The 27,050-nt window shown below is 41.0% G+C and overlaps 1 protein-coding gene and 1 long non-coding RNA gene across 2 annotated transcripts in view; both read left to right on the top strand.

Annotated features, from left to right (window-relative positions):
• Window positions 1-858: 858 nt before the first annotated feature.
• Window positions 859-7,504, top strand: LOC149917587 (uncharacterized). Its single transcript, XR_016467557.1, has 4 exons — window positions 859-998; window positions 1,226-1,356; window positions 1,736-1,813; window positions 6,503-7,504. It is a non-coding gene; the product is annotated as an uncharacterized LOC149917587 (long non-coding RNA).
• Window positions 7,505-9,110: 1,606 nt separating this feature from the next.
• DPP6 (dipeptidyl peptidase like 6) overlaps window positions 9,111-27,050 on the top strand; it is a 495,216-nt gene continuing 477,276 nt past the window's right edge. The window contains exon 1 of the mRNA XM_090143146.1: window positions 9,111-9,316. Within this exon, the coding sequence (XP_089999272.1) occupies window positions 9,257-9,316 (60 nt within the window). The 5' untranslated portion in view covers window positions 9,111-9,256. The remainder of the gene's footprint in view (window positions 9,317-27,050) is intronic.

Here is a 27,050-nt window from a genome sequence, read left to right as displayed (position 1 = left end):
ATCTAACACTCCATACAGAAGAATTTATTTCTGTAAATATTTTGATCAAGACACCAGAAGCAGTATGCAGGAGGGGAGGAAAACTTAGAAAAGGCAAACATTTGCACAGCAATGCCATCAATTCATCTGGTAACTGCTACAGCAATGGTTGCTTCATTCGACGCCCACGATGCAGGGATAATCTGTTGTCTCAAAAGTTTTCTCTCCTTGCTTATGAATTCTTATGAATGTATGTGCTGTGGGCTGCATTGCTTTTTATATATATATATATATATATATATATATATATTTTTTTTTTTTTTCCAGGCAACTAAAAGTTGTTCCCATGCAGCAATGCCAGGTGACTACACTTGGAGAGACAGTACAGCCAGCTTAAACAACAACAACCACTCTAAATCCTAGCCACAAAAAACAAACAACAACAACAAAAACCCACAAACATTTAAAGCAACTAAACCAGCTAAAACTGTAGCAGAGATTGAAATCCCCTGATAGGTAGGGCACGTTACATGGTTTGTTTTCAGGTCTCGTCCTTTGGGAGTACTTCTACAAAAGTACTTTGCCTTAGATGTCTGATAGGCTTTGGCTGTAGGCTTTCCAGAAACGGGTAGCTCTGAAGCAGCCCAGAGTGCCTGAAGATGTCACCTTATTGCACTGACATTTTGTGCCTGAGCCATAAACAACCAGAGAGGTTGTTACAATCTCAGGTTTTTGGAGGGTCATAGGCTGGAGCCAGCCAACACACCTGTTCCTTGGTGAGTTAGATCTTCCATAGGAGATTTCTGAGCACAGGTGGGAAGCATTGGGATGATATGGTAAGTTTAGCTGAAGGGCTGAGGAGGAGGGATTCAGGTTCAATCTGCTGGTGAGGTGAATCTGAGGGATGGGATCTGAGGCTGAGATGAGAATGTGATCACAGCTCTATTAACCACAGCTCTTCAAACCATAACTAATGCACAGCTAAAACTAGGCTTCATTGGGAAGATAGGAGCCATAAGGTGCAAATGTTATATCCATTGGATGCATAGCTAAGCCTTGTCTCCACAAGCTATGGTCTGAACTCTTCTGAGACCAGCTGTGAACTTTTAGAGTTGCCTATACTGAGAATTGAGCTGTAGATCACTGTTCTTGAGGGGGGAAGGGAGAACTGTCTAAGCTTTTTCTTTCAAATTTACAAATGTACAAAATGAATACACCTCATTTACTCCTGAATTTTCTGTTGCAGCAGCCATCACTACTCTTCACCAGATGGACTTGTTTTGCAAAGCTAAGTCTTTAGTGTTTCACTGATGGTTGCCAATACGCATCTCCTGTCTGAGTTCTTCCTGTTGTTGTTTTCCTTTTCAAGCCTCAGTGGTAAGCAATGACTTTTTTCTTGCTGCTTTGCGGATGTTGTCTGTGTGGGGGTTAATTTTAAAGTAAATTATGTGTAAGACAATGTAACTTACACCAAAAGTGCAAGGTAAAATACTTAAGAAATAGTAGATGGGAGAGAGATTCCTGGGCAATATCTGCAAACACGATGTGATAGTTTGATAATTCGGTGCCGTGTGGTTTTAAAGGCCTGCTACGGTGTTCTCTAGAAAAATGTTTTTAGGCTTTTTTTACTTCTTTAGATCTTGTGGTGATGTCAGTGAGGACAGAACCTTAACTTAGGGCTTCAGCCCAAAGCTGAAGCCACTGGGTTGGGCTGTCCCACAGCAATGGAATGAGGGACAATGCATATTCTGCACAGGCTCACCTCACATCAGTCACAGCTGTACCAAACTGAGATGGCAAAGCCTCCATTGCTCAGGACGAACACCATGAAAAGGTAGTACTGCCTAAATATCTCTGTGCAGCTCTGGTTAATGTGAACTTCACCAGGTTATCTGTGTTTCTGTACATCCTACTGTTGTTTTCCAGTAGTGTTTTCTTTTCTTGTAAAGTTTTGAACTTTTAATAGTGTGTTGTGGAAGTTGTCCCCAGATAGTCTTCATGTTGACTTAACAGAGGGTTTTTACCACTGATTCTAGAAAATCTACAAACGTTCATGTGACAGTTTTACAGCAAATTGTACGGGCTTAGAATTTGGACATAGAAGGGATTCGTGGTAATTTCATTTCTGAACATTCTCTTCAAACTTAAGAACAGGAGGAGAAAGGAAGGGTAAAGCCCCTTTGGATCAGAAGGGACAGCCCAGGTGGGGGTGGCTGCTGTGTATATGTAATACATATTTCACAAACAGGAGGTATATGCTACCAGCTGATGGGTCATATTTTGCTCATCCTCTAATTCCCACTGCAAGTTGCCCAAATAAACAGTTAAAATGCAATAGATGCAGCTATTTGATTTTGAGGAGTTTAATGAAAGTCATCTTAAAGGCACCCGTTTTTATGGAGTAGAAGCTCATGGTTCCACGCTCTGTGAAAAAGAGGCTGGTCATCCAGTAACTGAAGCATTCAAAATAACTCCTCTGTTTTCAAGAACCTTGGCTTAAAGCATCTTTTTTTCTCTTCTCTCTTCTTCTTTTTTTTTTTTTTTTTTCTATTCCTTTTACATCTAAGCAAATGCTTTACTTGTCCTGAGGATTCTGTGTGTATTGCACATTCTTCACGGAGAACAAAAATGAAAACTAAGGCTGCTTGGGAATTTTTGATCAAAACTGACCCTTGGAAAAATACTGTATTTTCACCTCAATAGATTTTTTTTTTTTTTTTCCTCTCTCTCTACAAATCACGTTTATAGGGAGTGGGCAGGACCTTAATAGTTTTGGCTGGAAAGTCTTAATGTGATGATATGGAAAGACTGTTCAGTCTTACAAAAATTCTGATTTAGTGGACACAAATCTCCTTATCCTTCTCTTATGCTCAGGATTCACAGAGACACTGCAGCCACTATACTGTATTGGCTACTTCATCTCTGAATGATTACTAATGAAGAACATGAGAGATGAAGTGCTGAGAAATCCAGATAAATGGACTGGAATTCCTGCTATCTTTTTTTTTTTTTTTTTTTTTCATTTTTATGGATTTTTGTACACCCCAATGGTTTTCAAAGGTGACTTGAGGTTTCAAAATATCTAAGTAGTGATCAGTGCAAGAGTCAGAGCTGCTCTTTGAATGTGCCATCCATGTGCATGGCCAAAGTATTGCACCGTCTTGTGGATTATGGCATCATTGCAGAAATCCCTCCCCTACCCATTTGCAGAAGGTAGTACCAATGCTTTAGCCAGATTAACACCATTCATTTTCAATACGTGCAGACCACTCTTTCAACTGCTTTACACAGCATGCTTCTTCTGCAAAGGTGAGATTTGAATGAAAATTTCCCATTCATTTATAAAATTAATAGTCATCACCTAGCCTGAGAAACATTTGATGGCAAGGTTTTTTTGGATGATTTTTCTTACGTTTATAATCTGTATTAATTATGCAAGATTTTTGTAATGTCATATAATGTGATTTATATCCCATCTATATTCTTAAGCTGAGAGTAATGTGGTGAGATGACTTTGAAAGGTCATTAAGTATAAATAAATTAGAGTGAGAGCTAGAGTGGTACTGAGAAATAACATACCTTCATAAGGAGACCTCATAGACTAAATGAGATGAGTAAATTATTACTTAATAATGTCATTCTTAAAACATTCCTAATAGTTAGGGTGCATCCAACTGGGAGTGTTAACGTATCAGGCCAAAGGACTGCTTACCCAGCAGCTGTATAATGTGAAATAGAGTGCAGTCAGAAGGAGACAAAAAACAGACGTATATGAAAATGCTCTTAACAGTGCTCTGTGGATGAGGTTCATCCTGGGTATGTGCTATTTAGTAATATGAGCCCTGTTTCTTTTGCTGGACTGGTTCATTGGAGATGTGGGCTTTCTGGGTATCCATTGAGCTCATTGAATTTAGGAGCCTGTCAGAGCCACAGAAACAAAATTGAGATTAACTGTTTTCTAACTGGGTGTTTCAGTTCCATTGAAGTCCTTTATCAAATCTAGGCCATTGTCTTTGCTCCAGAGATCCTACAGCCCTGGTGCAGCTTGGATCCAAGATGCCATGCTTAGGCTCAAGCTACTGCTTCCTCCTGAATTACACTGGCAGATTGAGTAGGCAGGGAATTGTGGGACAATACTATGGGTAAGCTGAGGAGCCCAGCTGATGTCCCATTAATTGCTTGTTTTCTAAGCACCTTTTTGCCATTGTGTCTTGGGGGAGCAATGGGCCAGAGAAAAGAAGGACTGGGAAATGTAACAGAGGAGATGGGACAGGTTTGGTTACCATGAGAACTGTTGTGAGTGCTCTAGGACAGAATGATACCAAAAAAGTGTGGATCTGTGGCTCTCACATTCTCACTTCTCAGATTCTCACTGGGACAGCTTCTTTCAGGAATGGATTTACAACCTGTGCAGCCTTCAAGGGATTGTGGGGATGCTGTGAGCTGGCTCTGGTTGTGTGAAGTTTGTACTTTGAGAGGGGAGAATAACATATCTTGCTGAGCTCTGTGCTGGCAGCATCAGCTTGATGTTTACCTGAAGTTACAGTCAGCATGGATGCATCCTGATAGTCTGCTGGGAGAAGACTGTTCATGATTAAGGTTTTGAGGGTCTTTGGACGTATCCTTCAACACCTCAGATTGGATATTTGAAAAAATATTTGTTCAGAAAGAGTGATGAAGCATTGGCACAGGCCATGCAGGAAAGTAGTGGAGTCATTGAGCCTGGAGGTGTTCAAGAAACATGGAGATGTTGCACTGAGGAGCATGGGTTAGGCATGGTGGAGGTGTGTCAACAGATGGACTAGATGACCTTAGTGGTCTTTTCCAATCTTAGTAGTTCTATGATCCCTTCCTATTCACAAAGCCTGGATTTCCACATCGCTGGCACTGTTTAGGGGTGATTTAATGTTTGCTTCAGTATTACTTATTTTTCCCATCACTATGTTCCTTCACTGCTGGCTGCAGTAAGAGGAAAGTGAGCTTGGAGACTGCTTGCTTGTGATATCACTGCAGAGCATGATTGGACAGAACAGAACCAAGCACTGCTGGGGTTATTCCCTCTCTCCAGTGTTTTGCTGAGCCCATATCAGGGCTCCCAGAAGTGCAACTGCTGCAGGGGATGCTCAGCCTTGTCTGAATGTATATTTCTTTCCACGGGGTGAGAGTCACCTGTGTGCAGCGGTGGATTTTTACCTGTATTGCCTTAATAGAGACTAAAAGATGTTGTGAGCCTCCTCTGAGCTGCTGTCATGGGAAGAACTCTAACAATCAAGCCAAACTCTGCATTAGCTGTGTCCACTTCAGTGGATTCAAAAAGCTCAGTCAGGCTTCTGGCTATGACTAAATCATCTAATTATAGCCTCCCCATGCTGTGCTTTTTGCATTCATTCCTGATCCATCTTTGCATTGATTTTTAGAACTGTGTTCCTTAGCACTCCGTGGTCTCAATTTTCACATCCTTCTCATCTCCTGCACTCTCCTCTGCATTCACTGCATGTTTACTGCTCATCTTTCTAAGTATTTTCCTTACGCCACGCTTTTAATCGCATTTCTCTGTCCAGGTGACTCTTCGTGTTCTCTGCAACCCTTTGACTTTTGTGCAAGTTCATACAAAATGGATGTGCCTTTCTGGTTACGTCACAAGTGATGTCAAAAATTGCAGTGGTATTAAGTGTTTGTCTGCCTTGAGGAGCTTCCAATTGCAAATGTCAGAAAAGGAAATAGGAAGTATTATATCTTTGCCATATTACTGTGAAAGCCTGAGCACCCCTGGAGTTCACAGAGCAGTGATACCATGCACCAGACAGCCCAAATTTAGATCAAAATAGACTCACAGAAATAACTTATAAATGTGGGGGTGTATTTTAGATACAGCCTCATCTCAGTCTGAACTGGAACTTGAAACTGGATGCATTTAATGCTCAGCAGTCACCCGGTTTAATGGTGAGATTTGTGACACTGGATGTTTCTCCAAAAGTCTCAATTTTTGGAGAAAGTATAGATCTGTAAAGCTCTTATTTTTATTTTGCAGGCTTCACTTCTGAAATATGAACCTAAAGAATTTGAAGAACTCTCAACACATTAAATTTCTTTAATTCTATGACATAATTTTGGCTGTTTTTTTTTAAATCTTAAGTCATTATTGTGTGTATTTCCCCGTATCCATTTTGCATAGCTCTTGCTCAGCTCCAAAGACAGATTAGCTCTCTTTACGAAGTGCTCCCAAAAAGTATGACTAAGATTCCTTCTTAATACTCTTCTCAGCTCAGCTTATGTATAATCCTTTTCAAAGTGTAAAATGCCAAAGGATGTTTATATGCTGGAGCTTATATGACAGTATATTGTTGTTCCTTCACACTTCACTGAACAGTCTACGAATACTAATCTATAAAACACTCGCTCTTCTCATATGTACTTTAAAACTTGGTGCTGTTTGTGGCATTATCTCTTCTTTTCTAGATGTATAAAAGACACTTTCGCATAGAGAACAGACTTGAATGATTTCATGTTTGTTTTTCTGCAGTACGTGGGGGCCTTAGCTGAAGCAATGGGCAAATGATGCTGGAACCTGTAGGATGAGTACATCCTGCTTGCAAGGAGCCATAAGAGTGTGGGCAGAGGTGAGGGCTTCCCCAGGGAAGAAAGGGCACTGATGGCAGAAGATGGTGGCTATTTTTTTTCCTCCAAGATGATATATGTAGGAATGAACAGAACTTGCAGTTGTATCAACTTCTCACAAATTTCAAAGGCTTAACTTCTACTGTGCATTAAGTAGTCTTTTTTCAAGTGTTAATAAATATCAACTGCTCTGAAAGCAAATCTTTTCTCCCTACTAACCCAAATGGAAGCTATAAGTACGGTGCTGTCTTGGTTTTAGGGGAGAATGGGGACTTCTGCAAGTGGAGATCTGTGCAGGCATTAAATGGAAAAATGAGACGGAGCAGGAGGCTTTCCCTGGCTCACTCTTGTCAGAGCATAAGACAAAATGTACCCTACAGTGAAAATAGCTCTGTCTGCTCTGCTGGTCCGGCTGTGGAAGGAAGAGGAGGTTACTGCTTGGGAAGGGTAGTGGGATAATATCTTTCATATCCTTGTTTCCTTCAGGACAAAACTGAGCTAAAACAGCCTGGACTGAAGCTCCCATTATCAGCTTGTAATACAAAGTGTTTGTTGTGCAAGGAAGAGAATGTGTAAGCTGGAATAAATACACACGTATACACCTATATATACATATCAGTTATGTATTTCCTTTATTTACCTGAAGAATTTGGCTTGGAAGGCAAGACAGAAGAACAGATTTTTCACCAGTTGCATGCAGTGCTCATAAGGCTTTGCCATGTATCTCTCTGGGCAGCTTTGCTTGCCTATCTCTGATTTTGGAAAGCATTGCACATCCTTGTACAACTGCAAATACTCCAGGGATGACTGCATGTCTCAGTGCAGAAACTACTGAGAGGCAATAATGTCAGTGGGGCCCATCAAATATGCAACTTAAAGTCTACAATTGGATTTATAATATCTTGGTTAGGAAGACAGAAAAGCCACTGAAGGAAGCAGTCAGAGAGTAAACTTCAACTCCTAATTGGAACAAGAAGTAAAAGCCACCAGAGGGATATAGAGCAAAGGGAGCAGATACTGGGAGACCAAGGAGCAGAGTGTGGTAACTCTTTCTGAAGAGATGGTTTCTCTCTGGGGGGGGGACACCCGTTTCTTTTAGCAAACCAGACATTGAGTATCTGCTCATCTCAAAACTGTATGCGCTGCTGCTGAAGGGGGAGCATGTTGACAACATGCTGAGGCTCTGGGGCTTCTCTCCTATATCAGAGCGTGAAGGTTCGTGGCTCCAACCAAGTTTACCTTTTAACTACACTTTCTTCTGCAGTCAGCTTCCATGATGGTCTCTACTAGCCACACAGCATGAAGATTTAGCCAGTGAAGCATGTAGTGGTGCACGTATCCCTCAGAAATGGGAGAGCTGGGCTTTTCTAAAGCGGTGTTGGCTCTGGTGCGTGAGGAGCAACCCAACCACTTGATTCTCTGAGGCGCTGCTGTATGGCCCAAGTGCTTCCCTGACAGAAGCAGCACCTGGGAAACATTTATCTAAAGGCTTTAAAGTATGTTATGAAAGCATACGGTGCCTTCAGTGATCTCTTTGGATAGTTGAACTCCTAAGGGGAAAAAAAACCCATAAACCATGCAATTTGATAAGATGAATTGTGTATGATTACAGCTAGGTAGATTTTCTTAGTCAGAGGTAGGGTTGTTTATAGTCTGTTTTGTTGTCTCTTTGCTTTTCCTTACTTTGCAAACAGATTCTCACACAAGTTTTTGTTGCAAGGACAGAGGAGGCAACACTTGCCCTTGTGGGCTGAATCACAGAATGGCCAGGGTTGGAAGGGACCTCAAGGATCATGAATCTCCAACCCCCTTGCCACATGCAGGGCCACCAACCTCCTCATTTAATGCTAGACCAGGCTGCCCAGGGCCCGCAGAGCCTGCAGACAGCTGGACTTGATGGTCCTTATGTATCCCTTCTGTGTTTCTAGGATCTGGTCATGATTCATGCTGTGGATTTACTTTTTGTCTGTTTGTGTGGATTTTTTTTTTTATTTTTATTTTTACTTCAATTTTTATCAGCAAAATGGGGGAGGTTGTACAGCCCCCATTTCTGTCCGGTGTACCTGGAAGAAGAATTATATAAATTATACTAAGACCTAAATCCCGAGGCTTACGAGTAAATAAACATCTCTCCATCGCATCACAGCCACCCTTTCATTTCACCGGAGACAGCTGCTCTAACTGCCCCAAGCACTGGAAGAGGGGGGTGAAAAAAGAAAGAACCGTGCTCAAGTGGAAGGCTTGGCGGTTTTTAACGCAATTTCCCACGCTGGAGGAAGGGAGGGGGGATTAAAAAAAAACGGCGGAGAAGTGAGAGCGCTGCGGCGGGGGAGCGCTGGGTGAGGCCGGGCTGCGGGACAGCGCGCCCCGGGGAGCGGGGCCGAACCGAACCGTGCGGTGCCGTTCCCTCCCTCCCCGCTGCCGCGGCGGCCCCGGAGCTCGGGGGGCGGGCAGACCGGGCTCGCCTCGCCTCTGCTTTGGAGGGCGGGGGAGGAAGCGGAGCCGGCGGCCGCGGGTTGTTTTAGGGTTTGCTTTGGAGCGGGGAAGCCGGGTGCGCAGCCGGCGCGCACAGCCCCGAGCCCGGGGGTGAAGTTCTGCTGCGGGGACAGCCCGCCTTCTCCAAACCCTCCGCGGCACAACTTTCCTGCCCGGCCCTAGCATGAACCAGACGGCCGGGGTGTCCAACAACGTGCGCTGCTCCAGCGGCAAGGGGCCCAAGGTAAGCGGGGCTGCTCGGGCTCTCCTCTCTTCTGTCCCTAAACCTGTAGCCGGGAGCGTTTCCCCCCAAAACCGGGGTGGCAACCCCTTGCTCTCCGCTCCATCCCAGCACTTTGCCAACTTCAGCCTTCTTTCTTGGCATCCCTTCGGGGCTGTGGCTCGGGGAGGTGATAACCGCGTTTGTAGGGACTAAAGATGCTGCGGCCTCGCGGTCCCAACGCGCTCCTGCTTCAAACGGGTTAAAATGCTTAGAAGGTAGAGATTGGTGCTGGTGTGTTGTGTCGGATCAGGTAGAGCTGCTGTGTTCACTTCTTGCCACATTGTGTTTACTTAGCTAGCAGCTGGAAAAAATAAATAGCTGGGATAAAGCACCTGATTGTGAACTCAGCTGAATGCGACCAAGATGTAATTGGGTCCTCACACCTGATTCCAGTCCAATTTGCACTGTTGTTTTTCTGGTACTAACGAACATGGCCCTTGCATTTATCTGTATGACAGTGCTATGCTGTTAAATGGGAGTTGTGTGGGTTTGTGCCTTCTTGTAAGCATTTCTGTTGGTGCTGCTTCTGCAACTCTTCAAAGCGTGTTTTGGTGTTTGTATTTCTGTTTTGTGGGGTATTATTTATTTATTCATTTATCTGTTTTCTCCAAGGATTTCAAAAAACTGCTTTTTGTTACGAGGCATGTTTCTGCGTTGGCTAATGGGATGCACCATAAAGAAATGCAAAATTTATGGTTTGCTGTGTGAGCTTCTTTTATTTTATCACTTAACACGGACTTTACGTTCCATCTTCTAGGCTTCATGTCATGTTACTGTTTGAAATGCCAGTGCTGCTGCTCACCTGGTTGGCAACTTTGTGCCTTGTCAGTGAATACCCAGTTCCTGCAAGTTTGCAGACATAGCCACACAGATTTATATCATGCCTCTCCTGTAGAATGAATTCAGTCATTGCTCCTTTTATCATCTGATTTTTTAAGGATTAAACCCATTAATCATGCATCTGCACGAGTACTAAAAGATGCTGTGCGATGAGGGCTGTGGAAGTACGCAAACAGTTCAGATGAGTCTGCTGAAACTGTTTACTTAGCTCCATGACTAATCATATATTTCAAGTTAAACCCATTCATGAGCACTTTGCATAATCAGAGAGCCTGAAATTGGAGGTCCTCCTGCCTGTAATTTCAAAGCTGAGCCTCCTTTCTTTGTACATCTTGGTTTGGTTTGAGTTTTGGGTTGAACAGCAAATGTTATTGAGTATCAGTAATAATTTATTTTATCAAGCTGCTAACCTAATTCTTTAATGCACAAGGAAGAGATGGGGCTAAAATGGTTATATTCTTAGCACGTGATAATTGATACGTTTGTCATTGTCTTGAAGGCATCCTCATCTTATTTTCAGATGCTGTAGGAAATGCATGTTTTTCCATTGGAAAGAAATATATTTTTTCAAGTCAGAAGATTGACGTGATTGATGGTTTCAGGTTTTTAATTAAAACATAGGAAGCTCCATGCACGACTGATTCCAGGAAGAGTTCAGAAATGGAATTGTATAAAACAGGGCTGAAAAACAACAAAAAAGAACCCAAACCCAAAGTAGTAGACTAGAAAAGAGTCAGAATGAAGGAGTGTTTTGTGACACTAACTTCTGAAACATGGAAATGCTTGTGAGATGTTACTTTTCCCCCCAGAAAACCAGATATTAACAACCAACCAAACAGAACTTTTCTGACCTTCCTGATCTCCTAAATTCTTAACTCATTGGCCAGTTTTAATCAAAACTGACAGAATAAAAGTGTTGCAAACATTGACTTTCTGCAAGTGTCGTGGAAGTCGACTGCTTAATAGGGAAGAATAACTATTTGATAGCTGAGCAGGAGAAGAAGCAAGGGGAAATCTGCCCTTACCTCCTTTACTTGCACTTTCACATTAGCTCACTCAGTGCATGGATATAAATACACTGAAGACTGTTTAAAGATTGAGAGAGAATGGGAGAAAGGAACGAGTGCAGAATAAACTTCTAGAAGAAGGGAAAGTTGTTGGTAGGAGAGCAGCAGCGATGTGTGAGAGCTGGGATATTTATAAGAAGGATTGGGTTGTGCCAACATTATGGGCTGGAAACCCATTGCAAGTCAAACATTTTTCTGTTGTTATTTTCTCTATTCATGACATAAGGTGGGGTTTTTTTGGTTGTTTTTTCTCTTCTCCCCTCCAAAATACATTGGCACTGTGTGTCATCTGAAGGGCAGCAATTGCCAAGTCACCGGGGCAAGGTCACTCTTCCTGGCTTTGCTGATTTTTCATCTCACTAGGCAATAAACTCAGACTCCAACTTCCCTCTGCAAGATTTACAGCTTTGCACAGATGCAGTGAGCAGTAGAGGCAACATTCTAAAAAGAGGGATGCTATTAAGGGCCTTAAGTAAATAACTGACTATAATTCCAAATTGTAGTAATGCATGCCTACTAAAACATATATATATATATACTTATAGGCATTTCCATGTAACACATTTAACTGTTTCTGACCAAGATCTATCTCTAAGCCACTTGTGATTGCTACTGAGAGATCTCAATTAGTTGATTAGAGAGACCTATAGTGAGAAATATTTTGTGTACATACGGCTTCCAATGCTCTTTTTTCCTGCCTATGACTAATCCCGTTGCCTTTCCTAAGACAATTTGTGGGAGGAAGGCAAATGGATTCGCCCCAATGCTATAATGAAAAGCTTTGTTGTGGGAACGTTTCTGTCATGTTTGGGTGCCTGGGGTAGTGAGCCTTCCATTGCTGAGAGTCTACACAAAACCAGCCGCTCCTCTTGTGTGGGCTAGGAGGAAGCTTCAACTCTAAGGAAGAAGCATTTTCTGGAAAGATGGTTCTCTTATTTAGATACTGGCATAAGACTTCGGGGGTCAGTTCCCAGTTATCTCCTTTTGACAGGTTTCTTGAAGGAATTAATGAGGACTAGCTCCATATGGGAGCTCAGGCACATCAACGCTGCACAGTGCAGTTCCTGGCTCTTGGCTTTCATTCAGCAGTGAGGAGTCCTATGCCAGCCAATGAGAGGCACAGAAGTTGTCTTAAATTTCACTTCTTTTATTAGATTATTTCCCAATTGAAACACCGAATTTCATCTACCTTGAGGGAGGCAAATCTAAAGAAAACGTTGGGTGTCGTTTCTTTCTTTAGAAAGGAGTCATTTCTGGGTTGGTGCTGATCTGTGTACAGTGAGCAAGGAGGTATCCCAACTAGCAGGCTTTGTGGATCTGGTGTCATTTTAAGTGATGATGGGGATTCAGAGCCTCACGAGCTCCTATCATTTGCAGTAGGTATCAGGAGACTGGCTGCTCCACAGCAGGGATGCTCTGCCTCCTGCAGATGGGCCAATGCATGTTCTTCAGAAAAGGGATGGAAATGGAAAGCCTCAATGCCTCCTGGGGACAGAAGGATGCACCATCTCTTTGCTCTGTACAAAAACGCATTTAGCCAAACTGTTGGCTGCTATGCACGATCTGCAGGGTAAGGTTTGAATCCCCCAGCTTCCTGCAGCAGCCTCATCTGTAGATTTGTGTTTGTTGGTTGGCACTGTGCTGCTGCTGCTGCTTCCGTCTCTTCTGACTTCTCTCTGACTGTATCTTTGAATGAATACATAGCTGTTTTGTGTGGAGCTGACTTGGACACAGAGTGCATCTTCTGTGTCAGGTCTCCTGTTGTCCCATTAGATATGGGTGCAACTTCTTTGGTGTACACCAATAAACAAGATACGGCCCCAGCTTCATGTCAGCAATGAGTACTGAAAAAGCCTGCATGTGTTCTGAGGATAATGTTTTCATTTTGCTGCCTAAATTGCAACGTTGTTTCGTTAGACATCTACATTTTTTCCTGGATCTAGGCTTTAACTTATTCCTGATTCAGATCCCAGTGGGTGGGTAGGAGATGAGTGTTTTCTTTTCCCAACAGGAGTGATAGGAATCACTCAGACTGTATGATAAAAAGAAACAACACTGTGTTAAAACTGAACAACTAGTGTGTGTTTCCATCATGTCTGTTTTAGCTGTGTCTTAAAGGGTACATTTTATGCTATAGCAGATCCTAAGCAGTCACTCTTCCTCTCTTGACTTAAAGTATGCCCCCACCTTAGGAAAAGCTCACTGAATGAAAGTATTGAGGTTGGGACATCTGCCTGAATAACCATAACGTGATTTTTAATCAGCACTAATGAATGCCTGAGGATAGCAGCAAATCACTTGGATAGAGGTTTTGTTTTGTTCTTAGTTTTGTGGGTTTTTTTTCTTTTAAAGGAGAGACAATTGCGCTAATTATCAATTTCAGTATGCGAGAAAGTAGATAGGAAAACAACTCAGTGAAGTAATTTAAATTCTTTGTAAAAGTAAAGTATGTCAAATTAAGCTGAACTGGAAGTACAGATGGTACCCCTGCTTGCTCTCCCATTATTTTGAAAAAAGCAATGTTGACCTGTAGGAAAAAGAAATGGTAGATTTGGGGTGTTGCTGCAAAACAGGATATTTGCAAGGAGTTGCCCTGATCTGAAGGTGCAGCACAGTGCTCGTACAGCTGTGGTCAAATGTCAGTAATGCCCTTTAAACACGATATGAAAGAGTTTGTTATTTATAGTAGCTTATTCTTTAAACTCTTCCTTAATAAGACATTATTGCCTCTACGCTTGATGAATGTAATTCTCTTTTATATGAACGTTTGCCCCTATGTGAAATTAGCTTATTTCAGTTGAATTACTACTTACTTATTTTGGTTTAATTGTGGAGATTCAATACCTCTAAAAGCAGAACTGTAGTGTCTTAGCACTTCTGGATGCAGAAAATACAGATAAGGAAGCTGTTGTAGCTCCTGAGTGTTATTGCTGAAGTGGAAACAAGTTCTTGCACATTTTACTTGCACACTTGTGTGTGGCAAGTTACCATGTATGAGCACAACTATGGAGTATATTTATGAGTTGTCCAATTTAATACTCTACTGGAATGCAAAGTTGACTTCTGCATCTAATAAGTATTAAAGTAAAACCTGGCATAGCTGCTCGGGTTTTATAGAATGACCGGTCAGCTGTCTCCAAAATCCAGCTCTACTTAAAGGGCAGTGCCTTAAGAAGTCACATTTTCATCTCAAAACAGCAGTCTTTAGACTAGTCTAATACAGCATTGCATAAGAGCCCAGCTAAGATCAGGAGTTACTCTTGCTGGGTGCTTTAACCCTATGGAGACAGAAGCAGTTTTTCCTTCAGTGAGCTTAGAATTTAAGTTAACAATAGAGGCAAAAATCTGCCAGAAGGGGAGAATCACTTTAATTACACAGACAGAGAATTAAGCAGCTAAGTATAACTTACCAAACTTTACAAACTTAGCATAATAATGATCTTAAATTCAGCAAAAACAGTTAGAGAAGATAGTCTGACAATGAGTTTCTCTGACATGGAAAAGGAAGGCAAAACCAGCCATTGTCCACTTAAGAGCCAGTTAATGCATGTGCTGATGGCATCCCACAAGCATATCCTTCCCTACAAAGTTGCTCCCTGTTGGTGTTGGCAGAGGAAAGCTAGGGTCAATTGAAAGGGGAGAAATATATTGACTTAGGTAATCTGTAGACTTTGCCACTAGGATTCTAGGAGTTGGTTTGGCTGCTCATGGAGGAACATTTGTTTTTATATGAGGTTGAACCCTGTAGCGTTGGTTCAACACTTTATTGGTTTTTAGAGGTCTTCCAACTACTTTATCCTTTGTGGGGGATTTCTCACAAAGCAGCAGCAGAAGGCAAAGCCTGACAAAACTGAGAGACGTGAAAATCAAGAAAAAAAATATGCTGGGTAACTTCAGGGGACGTGTTGGAAACTGTTTTTGTCACATTCTCTTTTTTGTAAACTGTAAGATTTCAGTTGACAGTGTGTGGTGGAAGTGCTGAGTTACTGAGAGATCTTCTGCTTCTGTTGGTGTAAATGGAAAGACTTCAGAAACTTCTAAAACTCTAAAGCAGTGAAGCATAGGATTTTATGAGTACTGACTGTGGGAAATTCTTGATTGTAACTCATTATTTCAAAGAATGAAATCTGCTTTCTCTGTAGTTCTTCCTGTACAACTGATGATTTTGTCAGTAGTTCCAGACATATTCCCTGGGGAGCTTCCTTGGACCATCCTAGAGTCAGCTGTCCTGTAAAGTTCCCATTAACAGAAAATTTTGCCAGGGGGGTGGTGAGAATTTCAGTGGAAGTCTCCAAGTGTCCCTTTGAAGGATATGAAGGCAAAGGCAGTTGACCAGACTGACTTTATAAATTGGCTGCTGATCAAAAACTTACTGGTAGGAGTGACATTTTCCCCAACTGGAGAGAATGCAATGGTGGGATAGAACCTGTGAAAGAGTTCCTGCAGTGCTTAATGATGCTGTTACTTCTCTTGTTGTCTTTTTTGGTTGGTTTGTTCGTTTTTGTTTTTTTTTTTGTGATGGGGAGTGCAAGAAACAACTTGTAGTGTTGTGCAAGTGTGAACCAGCAAGAATATAATTAACCTGGAACAGCTGCTGTTTTGAGGGTTTGGAGACTGTCAGAAAGGATCTGGAGAAGGACGGTTCTTTCACCAACAAATGCTTGCCAGAAGCATTACGGTAGGGCTGTGCAGAGCTTAAGGGGCTTCCAGCAGTGTGTGGAGTTTTGTTCTCCATCTCTTCAGTGCCCTCTGGCACAAGCAGCCTCAAGCTCTGAATCTGAATGAGCTCTGGGGATCCTTGACATCAGAACTATCCTGCACCAGGTTTATTTGTGGGTGCTGCTCTCTGCTGCTGTTTTTCATCTTAAATGAGAGCTGAACACACCATAAAATTTTATTGGGTGTTTATGCTAACAAAATTAACTAACAGTTGGTGTTCTGAAAAAGCAGTCAGAGCTGTGAGCGCTATAAGTGGAATCTGCAATGGCTTTTTAACTGGTGTAGGACAGGGCAAATGTGTAAGTGCCAATGTCACATAACTGTAAACCAATTTTGTATTAACTTTTCATTGACTAGAAGTGATTACTTGAAATTTCAAGCAAAATCTTAGTGCGATAATCATGTTTTCAGGTATTTAGATAGCTAGAAACTTTGTCAAAATGGTGCTGTTAATTTACAGTACCAAGACCAATGGGCTGGTCATCAAACTAAATTAGAGTATCAGCCAGCTCTGAGAAGGAAGCATGCCTTTACATATGTACAGGAAGGTCTAATTTGTAATTCATGGCACTGCCAAAGTTTGGTGTAAAGGCTTTTGATAGTGTTCAAGGGAAATGTCTCAATTTGTGGATTAAGCCCTGAGTTCCACCAGGTCGTTGACCAAATGGTTTTAGCTTTATAACTTTTATATGGTCATTTTATTATAGATTCCAGTTGATTTTCGAGGCCAAACACTGCTGTCATCAAGAAAACATGTGCCAGGCTGCATTTAACATCCTTGTTTAGGAATGGTCTTGGGTGTCTACAATGAAATCAAAGCAGTTAGTGCTAACTGCTCCATACCAAGACTGGGACAAATGCTTTATGCCCATGTTTTATGGTTGGGTTTTTTTTTTTTTTTCTTTTGGCAAAAAATCATAGAATCACAGAATGGCTTGGATTGGAAGGGACCTCAAAGATCATCCAGTTCCAACCCCCTGCCATGAGTAGGGTTGCCAAAAATATGAATGAGCACTTCCTTTGCATAATCTTGACAGCTCTTTGGTGGAAGGTAACAACTTTGTGACCCACTGAGTGGAATTCCCATTCTGTCTGTTCACCTTATGTCATTGTGTTTAAAATGCGAAGAGGAGCTTGTTAAATTTATGAAATGGTGGGGTATTGAGAAACACAGCATATACAGCACTTTCTAGGTGTTACGACTTCAAGTGGACAGAATGAAATATGCTGCAGCAAGGGCAAGGCTTGTCATCACTGAGCCCCAGAGGGAAGTTTGGGGACTAATGAATGTGCCAGGTGCTGGTCTCCTCCTATCTCTGCCTGCAACTTCAAAAGGAGCAGAACATCAGTGTTTCGAGGTCACATAGCTTGCTAATTTGCAGATGGCATCTCAAATTGGAATTCTAGGAGGAGGTGTAAATTATGGCAGACAGATGTGTGCAGACAGCTGCTAATTTACTGCTACTCAAGGCAGCAGATACATAATACGCTTCCTCATCTGCCCCCACCTTGATGTATTAGTTTATGCTTTCAGGCTTTTGACTCTTCTTGGTCTTCCCCTTAGCATCCCAACTTGTACTTGCAGCTTTTTAGTGCTGGCTTTCTTATTCAGGTAAGATTTTGCTAGATAGTGACCTCACACAGAGCCTTTGCCACTCCTTTAACTGTTCTCTGAAGTCAAAGATGAGATGGTTTTCAAATGAAACATGTTCAGGAAAAGTCCAGCTGCAGGGACCTGCTTCAGTGTTCCTTCTATTGTGTACTCCCTAGCAGCACTGGTTGCATACTGGGATTCAATTTTACTAGAGGCTTTGCAGCCAGGCAGCACAATACTGTTTCCTGCATCAAAGAACATCCATTTTAAAATTTGTTCACTGGTTTAGGGTTATCTCTCAAACTAAGGATTTTATTCCTGATGTTTTATTCTTGTTCTTCAGCACTGATTTGTGTGTGTGATCCCATTGATTGTCATGAGGCTTATATCATGATCATACCTGGAGCTCAATGGAAGCATGCACTGTGACACATTTTGCTTGACATACTGTGTTCCCTGTCCTCTTGTCTGACCCCCCGTGGCACAATTAGTCAGCCAGCAGAGAGGCTGCCAAAGTTTTTCAGTCACTGGAAGTGTAGACAATCGTTATTGTTATGGATCTTCCACCGGGCTCAGGACTGCCCCTGGATTTCCCAGGTTCTCCTCTGTGTGTGCTCTGTATCTCCATATTTTCTTATTTGTTTCTACATTACTCACTTGAGTTATCTTGATGCTCCCAAAGGCTGCAGAACATCTTCCACTCCTTTATTTGGGGCTTATTCTTGCTTTCTTCCTGTATCTCCTCTGCACCTACTGGTTTTCATAGCAAAGAGGACACCAAATATTCCACTTCACAAAGAAATTAATTTAGTTTTTGTGAATAAAGCTTGATAGATTTCTCTTAAGTAGTAATAAAAATTTGAAGCTTTTTCTTCACCATTCTATGAGTGTTGCGGATAAAGGACGTTCACGTTGTTATCAGACCTGAATGCAGTGCTGATGTGATCTATCCAACTCATGGATGCTGAAGGACTGACAGAAACACAGATAGCTTTACATGCTATTCTGAAAAGGTAATGATGGTTTTTAATCACTACAGTGTGAGCTATGGGGAAGGTATTTTGAGCCATTGCTCAGAACTTGCACTTCAAATTTGGAGCCACGTGTGGTCATTGCAGAGCATGTAAAGATATTAACCAAGAATGGAGAAAGGAAAGAAACTGGTTTGGGAACCTCAAATTCATGGCAGTGTTTCAGGTATTTGGGTTCCTTCCCTCCCCTCCCCCTTCTCAAGCCAATAGAAAACTTCAGTGCTTTTTTATTACTTTAATGGAAAGTAATCAATGCTGAGCACCATCATAGTAGGATGATCAAAATACCTCAGATACAATATTGTGCTGTCAAATATAGCTTTAAGTCACCTCCAATGGCCTTTCTCAGGTACTCTCCTTCTGTAGCTTCATTATTTTTTACAGCATACATTTTGCATCTGAAAAATTCCAGTTTACAGCTGATGCAGGCTAGCTGAAAGAGACAAAATTTTATTTGTTTGCTTGTTTGTTTATTGTAACTGCAAGAGGGAGGTCTATGTCTAAATACTGGTGATGTCAGCAGAAGAAACATATCTAAATTTCTTGTGTGCTGTTGGAGGAATTGCTCCTGAAGCTTTTTCAGTGTGTGAAGTTGATTGTAGGACCCTGTAAGGAAAAACTGTATTTTCTAGTGCTTAAGTTTTTAATGATTGCAGAAAAATGGGTCTTCCATCCCTTTAAAATATAGTCTGTAGAGACATTATCACAAATATCTTACTATTTCTTAAAAACTCCTTTCTTCTCACTTTCTTGTAAGTATTTATTAGATTTGAGTTTTGATGCAGAGATCATCCAGAAGAAAAAAAATCAAAATTTTAGCTAAAAGCTGACACTTCCTTATACTCTCATGATTTGGAAACAGATATTGTGAAGAGTTAGGGGAAATCTAACATATCTCAAAGGAGTCTTACCATCTTGGTTCACAGTCTTAGCGAGCTAACAAAGTCTGTAGTGCTGTTCATACGACAACTGCATTCAGCTGAGAAATAGCCATCCTTTGCAGAGGCTGAAGCAGTCAGATTCACCCAAAGTACAATGATTCCATGTAAACATTGTTCAATCAAGGACACTGATTTATCTTGTATTGTACAAAAGGTATCTGTTGCCCATTGAGGTGTGTGGAAGCCAGTCTGCATGTGTTTGTCAGTGGTTCTACAGAGTTCAAGTTACAGTGTTTGCCAAAAAAAGGGGGTTTATTTGAGAATTGGGAAGGATATGTTGTTGCATCACTGAAAAGGCAGCTTTGTTCTGATGTATAAATGAGAAAGAATGTTCATTTTTTGTCTAGATGGTTAACTGTGCTGTAACAGCTCTCCTAAGTATCACTATGACAGCATTTCATGCCAAGCATGAAATTTCATGTATTTTCCAATTTCATTTACTAAAGAAATATAAAAATAAAAATCAAATAACACTCGAGTGTATATCTGATATTGCCACAGATATGTTCCATTAAAGGATGGAAAAATACCATCAGAAGAATGCAGGGATATTTACATGAGTCTCCAAAACTGCAGTGTTTCATTCTAATTGGACAATTAATGTAAGGTTATCTTTGAAAGATAGGACTCCATTTATGGATTACTACACCAATGTTTGTGTGTGGAATTAAAGTTCAAATGTAATCTAGGGCAGGATTTTGCTCTACTGATGCTACACGAGATGTGCCAGGTATCCTTCCAGATGCTGTACTATGAGGATATGAATTTCCAGCAGGTCTTGTGTTGTGTCTGCAATACATCTTGGAGGTCCTGGGACATCTCAAGTGATTTTGCTATCTTCACTTAGCTGAATATAGCTAATCACTCCCTAAACTGTGATTACAGTCAGAAGTGCATGGTCTGTGTGAGGAAGCCTGCTGTAAGCTCACTGTGGGACAGCTGCTCTTTCATTTGCTTCTTGTATTCCATGAACTTTTTTTTACTAGGTTCTTGTTGACAATAACAGGAATTTAGATACCTGGTACTCCTATAAGTACGTCACATAAGTGACTTAGCCATCTTAGTCTCAAACTGTGTCTCACTTGTAGCGTCAGCCTTGTCCACTTTATTATGTGATGTCTGTATGCATAAGAAAGGATGGAAATAATTCTAGTATTAATTTCTTGCCTGCTATTTCCTAAGGTCCAGGCAGTTTCTTTTGAGTCAGGATGAAGGGCTGAGTACTGCAGTGAGATCAGTGTACCCTACATCGCTTGATCTATAATAAGATCTCGGATCAAAACGACTGATTTATTTTTGAAGAATTTGGGTTTTGGAAGAAACTTGGGTTATTTGGATCAGAGTAAATGTGGCAGGGGGCTTAGATTGATGTTTGCGCTTCAATCTTGATGTTGCTGAGAGCCTGTTTGGAGCAAGAAAGGATGCTTATGTGAATTGGGAAATAGGATAGATTTTTATTTATTTTTGTTTTTTGAAAGGTTAGACTATCCAAGCCAATCCTTTTGAACCAAGGGAATAAGGGCTGCAGAAAAGCTGATATCAGTGCACAGAAGATTTATGAATCTCTATGTGGAGGGGAAGGCAGATGCAGATAAAGCAGGCAAGGTTAAATCATGCTTTGCCTGTAATTCTGAGCATGATATCAACGTTGGTTTTTTGACTGCAAGGTCCTTTGAGAGCCTTGCACACACAGTACAAACATCAGCTGGTCAGCTGCATGCCAGGCCATGGCTTATTTTATAAATGTTTCTCTAAATATATTTAATCAATAATGCTAGTTCATGTTAAAAAATACACTGCTTTCTATTGATGCTTTTTTTTTTTTTTTTTTTTTTTTTGGCACAGAGGGATCCCCCTCCCAGAGTTCTAAAAAGTAAAGATAAGATATTTGTCTGAGTGTTCAAAATTAGGGCCAAGACACTAACATGTGTTTAGTGCCAGCATAGTGACATCTCTCCTTTAATCCTGTTGCCATAAACATAAACATGGATAGTCCAGCACATACCTAATGGTAAGGAAAAACCAGACTGTCAGTACTGCTAACAGCTCTTGTTGTAATAATGATATTATAATAGCATCCTAACCTGGTTTGTTTGTATTCAGCAAATCAACTCAAAATTATTCTGACATTTAGATAAGAAAACATTTGAAAGATTGCTTTTTTGGGAAAGATAGGCTCTTTTTAGTCTTCTCTGCTCAGTAGCTTTGGACATGAAGTCCGTTCATTTGGACATGAACTTCATTATGACAATGAAGTTTTCTTTCCAGTTGTGCTTCTTAGAGAAGATACATTTTTCTGTTCAGAAATAACTCTGTAGTGAAGTGACAGTGTAATCTGTAAAAGTCAGCAGGGGAAATATCCTTTCATGGGGGAAAGTATGGGCACATGGAAAGTTATTTTAAAAACTCCTGGAATTTCATAAACTTTGTTTTACTGGCATTATCCTCAGAATCGGAGATTGGGAGTGAAGGAAGAGGCAGTTAGTTAAGAGCTAGGATATTTCTGTGGACTTGATTGCTACTGTGATTCAGCTCCTCAAAATTTCTAATGATATTTTCTTCAGATCGCTATTGATCGCTGTTGGATTGGATTGAGTTACATTCAGTTAGTGTTAGTCTGGCTTTATGGACAGTGAAACTGAGAAACGACGGCAATGGATTTTTGAAGATATTTAGTTGTGTGCATGTAAAAAGATAACATTTTGTGGTCTTCTCATGAGCAATGGTCATTACATGCGAGATGGGATTACATTGTGGGATGTATCTTTTTTCTTTTTTTTTTTTCCTGAGAATCCCAAGTGCTTCCATAGAATCATAGAGTTATTTGAGTTGGAAGGGACCCTTAAAAACCATCTGGTCAACTCATCTGCAGTGATCAGGGACACCTACAGCTCTGTCAGGTGCTCAGAGCCCCATCCAGCCCAACCTTGAACATCTCCAGAGGTTGCTCTCTGAGCAACCTGTGCCTGTGCCTCACCACTTCTTCCTCACATCCAATTTAAATCTCTCCTCTTTCAGTTTGCAGCCATTTCTGCTTGTCTAGCACAACAGACCATGGTAAAGAGTTTGTCCCCTTCTTTCCTACAGCCTCTCTTTAGATGCTGAAAGGCCTCTATCTGGTCTCCCCAGAGCCTTCTCTTCTCCAAGCTGAACAGCCCCAGCTCTCAGCCTGTTCTCTTTCCAGTTTACAGAGAAGGATGTTATGGGGAACCACGTCAAAGTTCTTAATGAAGTCGAAATAGGTGACATCAGTGGCTCTTCCTTTGTCTCCTGAAGCAGTTACACCATCACAGAAGGCCTCTATGTTGGTCATGCACCCCTGAAACACTGCTAATTTTGAAGCTCATATAACCCTTCCTGGATACTCTCCTCTGCAGTCTGTGAGAGAGCAAAAGAAATTATTCCAGGCCTCAGCATATCATATTAATAAATCAACAGCTGAATTATTTTCCTTCTTGCTGGCAGAAGGAAGGTGTTCACACTCAGGCAGTTTAGAGGCTTCCCTTAAGACTACTGGCCATTGCTGCTTTTATCTAATGTGTATCTAATGTATTAGATTGTTTTGATTTCAGTAGTTAGCTTTCCGGATGCATCAAGAACCGTAGCCCTTCAGAATTGTTTCTGAATGATTTTAACATGGGAGTATCCACTGCCATCAGAAACAACAGATTTGTGAGTAGTCCCTTGCTTCTATCTATCCATTTCTTTGGAAGCAAAACACTTAGAGCATGGTTTCAGGGACATGTTGTTGTTCTGATTAATTTTGCCCCTTGAATAATTTTTAAATTCATTCTGATACATGAATGTCACTTATAACTATTACTTTCATGTACTCAGAGTAGGGGGCCATATGCAAAATGGGAAGTTGCAGTACCATACTGCTGAGATGAGATTTTGAAGGCAGGATCCTCAAGTGCTATCGGCTTCACTGGCTCTAGAAATAAATAAGTTGTATCATGAATGAGTTATGTGAGTTCAGCAGTACTTAGAAATTTATAAGCACCGGGTCTGGTAGGACTGAGGTACACAAGGCCTTCTACACAAGGACAGTGGGGATCTAGGAAGAAAAATATATCTAAATGTCAACCTAAATCACTGAGGGATTGAACTGGAAAAGAGGTTAAGAACATGTCTAAAACAGAGATGAGATTCAGTTTTTCTTGTTGCTCTTTTTTTCAGACATGCTTTAAAAAATAAGGCACCAGCTTTCTCTTTCTCTCTAGGGAAAAATAAAAATTGATGTGTCCAGGGGAGGAGTGTGCAGTGTGAATCCCAAGTGGATGGGAGTTTCCTCTGCAGCCCTGAGGGTAGGAAAAGTTCAGAATTCAGAACATCTCATTTCTAAGCCTTTCACGTGGGCTGGTGCTGAGCAATTTCAGGAGGTTTGGGGCTGGTTTTCAGCAAGTTCCTGCTCAATAAATGTCAAAATTTTACTCTGAGGTACTTAATTCTCAGAAAGGTGCATATAATCTGTTGTTTTGGATGATGAATACAGAATACTACTGATTGATCATTATTCTCAAGTTTTCAGTTCTGCAAAAGAGACTGTGTGGCATGTTCTGCTTCCTCTCATCAGATTTGATGTCTTTCTGCGTGCCATGACCACAATATCTGAAAAATCCAAGTTCCTTCAGTTGGTTTCTGCTGAGCAAAACACCTCCATTATGTGCAATTACATCATGTGTTCAAGGCCCTGAACAAAAGTCATGAAGAATCTCCCTCCTTCACTTTTTCCTTGCTGGAGTGGAGGATTAGAGGACTGTGTAGTCACCCACACGTTTTAAGTTATGTTATTTAGTTTGGTGGTTTTTCTCTGCTGAATGTTCCTTGACATCTTTTCAAAGATGAGCTCACTTCATTGGCCCTGTTTACTGGTTATGTAGCAGAGATGCCTGTCTTGATTGAAGCTTTGAGTTCTCCTCATTCAAGCATAGGTTTTTCTTTACTTGGACTCACACATGCAGTAATAATAATTAGAGTGGACTTAAAATATTTTGATCATGAGATTTTGACATTTTGTCCTCTTTGTAGCATCTTTCTTATTTTTTATTTTTTTTACCATTTCCTTCATTACTTGAAGGAAAAAAAGGGCATTTCAGGATTTCAGAATACATGCATGCGTAATTTTCTGTAAGCTGACTTGTATCTTCCTGTTTTCTTGTGGCTTGAAATGAATTTTAGATTTTTAGAACGGTGATATAAGCCATTAAACAGTCTTGCTGTCTAACCAGTCATAGTGCTTCTGTAAATCCTTCTCTTTCTTCAGATAAAAATCAGAAACATAGCAGAGTGAGAAAACCACACTGCTTAGGAATTAATAACATGTCTTGTTGAGCCAGAACAAGTGGGTTGCAGTGATGTACCATTGATGTGCATCATCTTTATTTAAGCAACAGCTGCACTCATAAGTTGATGACCAGCAGTAGTTTGCTGCTAGCTTACAGACTGCCCAGAGAGGTGGTGGATGCCCATCCTTGGAGGCACTCAGGGTCAGGCTGAATGGAGCCTGAACATTCTGTGGCTTCAGTTTGGTGAGTACTGATACGCTTAGCATTGTTTTGTGGGTGCTTCGCTTATTTCCAAGATGAGAATCCATATCTATCTATGCTTATCTTTACTCTCTTCAGCTTTTTAACTCAGATCTTTGCCAATCATTAGTAGTTATATATTGTCCATACATATGGTCTATATGTAACATATGGTCAATATAGCACTCATTGACTGCTGTCTTGGTACCAGAGGGGTTCAGGTTCCCAACCTGAGATTCCCACTGTGAGAGACCTGTTTCCAGACAGGTTTTAGCCTCTGAAAGGAGAAGAAAGTCATTTATTTAGTAGGTTATTTAGTTAGGTCATTTATTTAGTAAAGTTAGGTAGCTGCATATCACTTTTCAAAAATTCACATAAAGTGTACGTGTGTATACGTGTGTTATACATATCATATAAGGTACTTTCATTGTGGAATTCATTTATTTAATGTCTTAAAAATCTCCCTTTCATAAGAGGAAAGCGTTTGCCTTGTCATCAATTTCATCCTGCCCCTCTCTGTCTGAAAAGGCTCAAATTGTGACCTATTTGGTTATTGCTTGCTTCCCTAATTCTATTTCAAAGTTCCTTTCATGGTGCACTACAGAAGGAGGTGAAAAAAAGAAGAAATGGAGATATTTTATACGCTAAGGAGACTATGTCAGACAGGCAATTAACTGGCATTGTACGGCTTGTACAAGAAAATCAGGAGATATGAAGATTTGTGTTGGAAAATGTAAGCAATGGGCAGACTGCTGCTTGATTTGATGCTGGGTCCTGAACAGTTTTCTTACTGAGTCTGAGATGAAGATTCTGCTTCTCTCTGTGCTCAGATTCACATGGATAGGACGGTTTTGCTCCATGCTGGCAGCCCAGTAGTCTCTAGTAATGGTAGTACTCACCTCTACCGTTTTTTGTTTGCCCAACAGTTACTTGTGGCCAAATTCTTTGCTTTTGTCAATGCTTCTGGGATCGGTGGAAATGTGCTTGTGCACACCAGCAGAAATATTGGCACTGCTCCATCGTAAACAGATGGACAATCTCAAATGGAGCTTGATCCCACTGTCATTCATTGATGAAGATATTAAAGAGCACTGGTCCCAGTACTGACCCCTGAGGAACATCACTCATCACTGGACTGTTGACCTATCCTGATTTTTTTCTAGCAGTGCTCTTGCTCAAAGCACACAGATGTGAACAGAAGGAAAGTATTCCCCCACCATGCACGTAAGTCTAACAGAGTAACTAGAGATTTTTCGTCCCTTGTGATTTAATTGGATGAGCTGATTAAAACTCAGAATTTCTTTCCTCCCAATTTTTGTCAGTCAGGATCATTTTGTAAACAGAGCTGGCTTCCACAATCTGGCTTTTCCTGATGGAAATCTGTTCCAGTGGAAGTCTTCCGCCAGACCTCAGTGAAGAACATATGGATCCCAAAACTGCTGAGACTGAGGGATGAGGCAGTAGTCTGTTGGTGCACTTAGAATAAATAAATAAATAAGTCCCACCACAGCAAGAGCTGCTGCTTGGGGACTCTGCAGCTCTCCATCCATCTCCTGTTTTGATTCTCAGTCTGTGCAGAGTTCCTTTGTGCTGAACTTCACTTCTGAGAAAACAGTTTTAGTATGTGTGTAGCTGCACACCTCCCTCTGCAGGTAGGAAAAAAAAATAATAAGGAAAACCAGATGCAAGAATTAAAATAATAGTAATAAACTTTTATTACTGATGATGGAAAGCATATTTGAACTGAAGATGCAAAGCCAATAACAACCAGGGAGCTAGATGCACCATCAGATAAAAAACACTGTACAAGATAGTGTTTTTATAGCAATATTTGTCGAGAGAACATATTCCAGGTAAAAGACAGGCTTCTAAATACATACCACTCAATTGCATGCGCCAAATTAAATAATGGAAGTGTGTTTTCTTACAGTGAATCTTTCAACAGCAATGCTCAATTTTGCTCATTGGGTCAGTT

The sequence above is a fragment of the Phasianus colchicus genome, chromosome 6 (assembly GCF_987193195.1).
Source record: "Phasianus colchicus chromosome 6, bPhaCol1.hap1.1, whole genome shotgun sequence".
Lineage (NCBI taxonomy): Eukaryota > Metazoa > Chordata > Aves > Galliformes > Phasianidae > Phasianus > Phasianus colchicus.
This window is presented reverse-complemented; position numbering and strand designations above follow the sequence as displayed.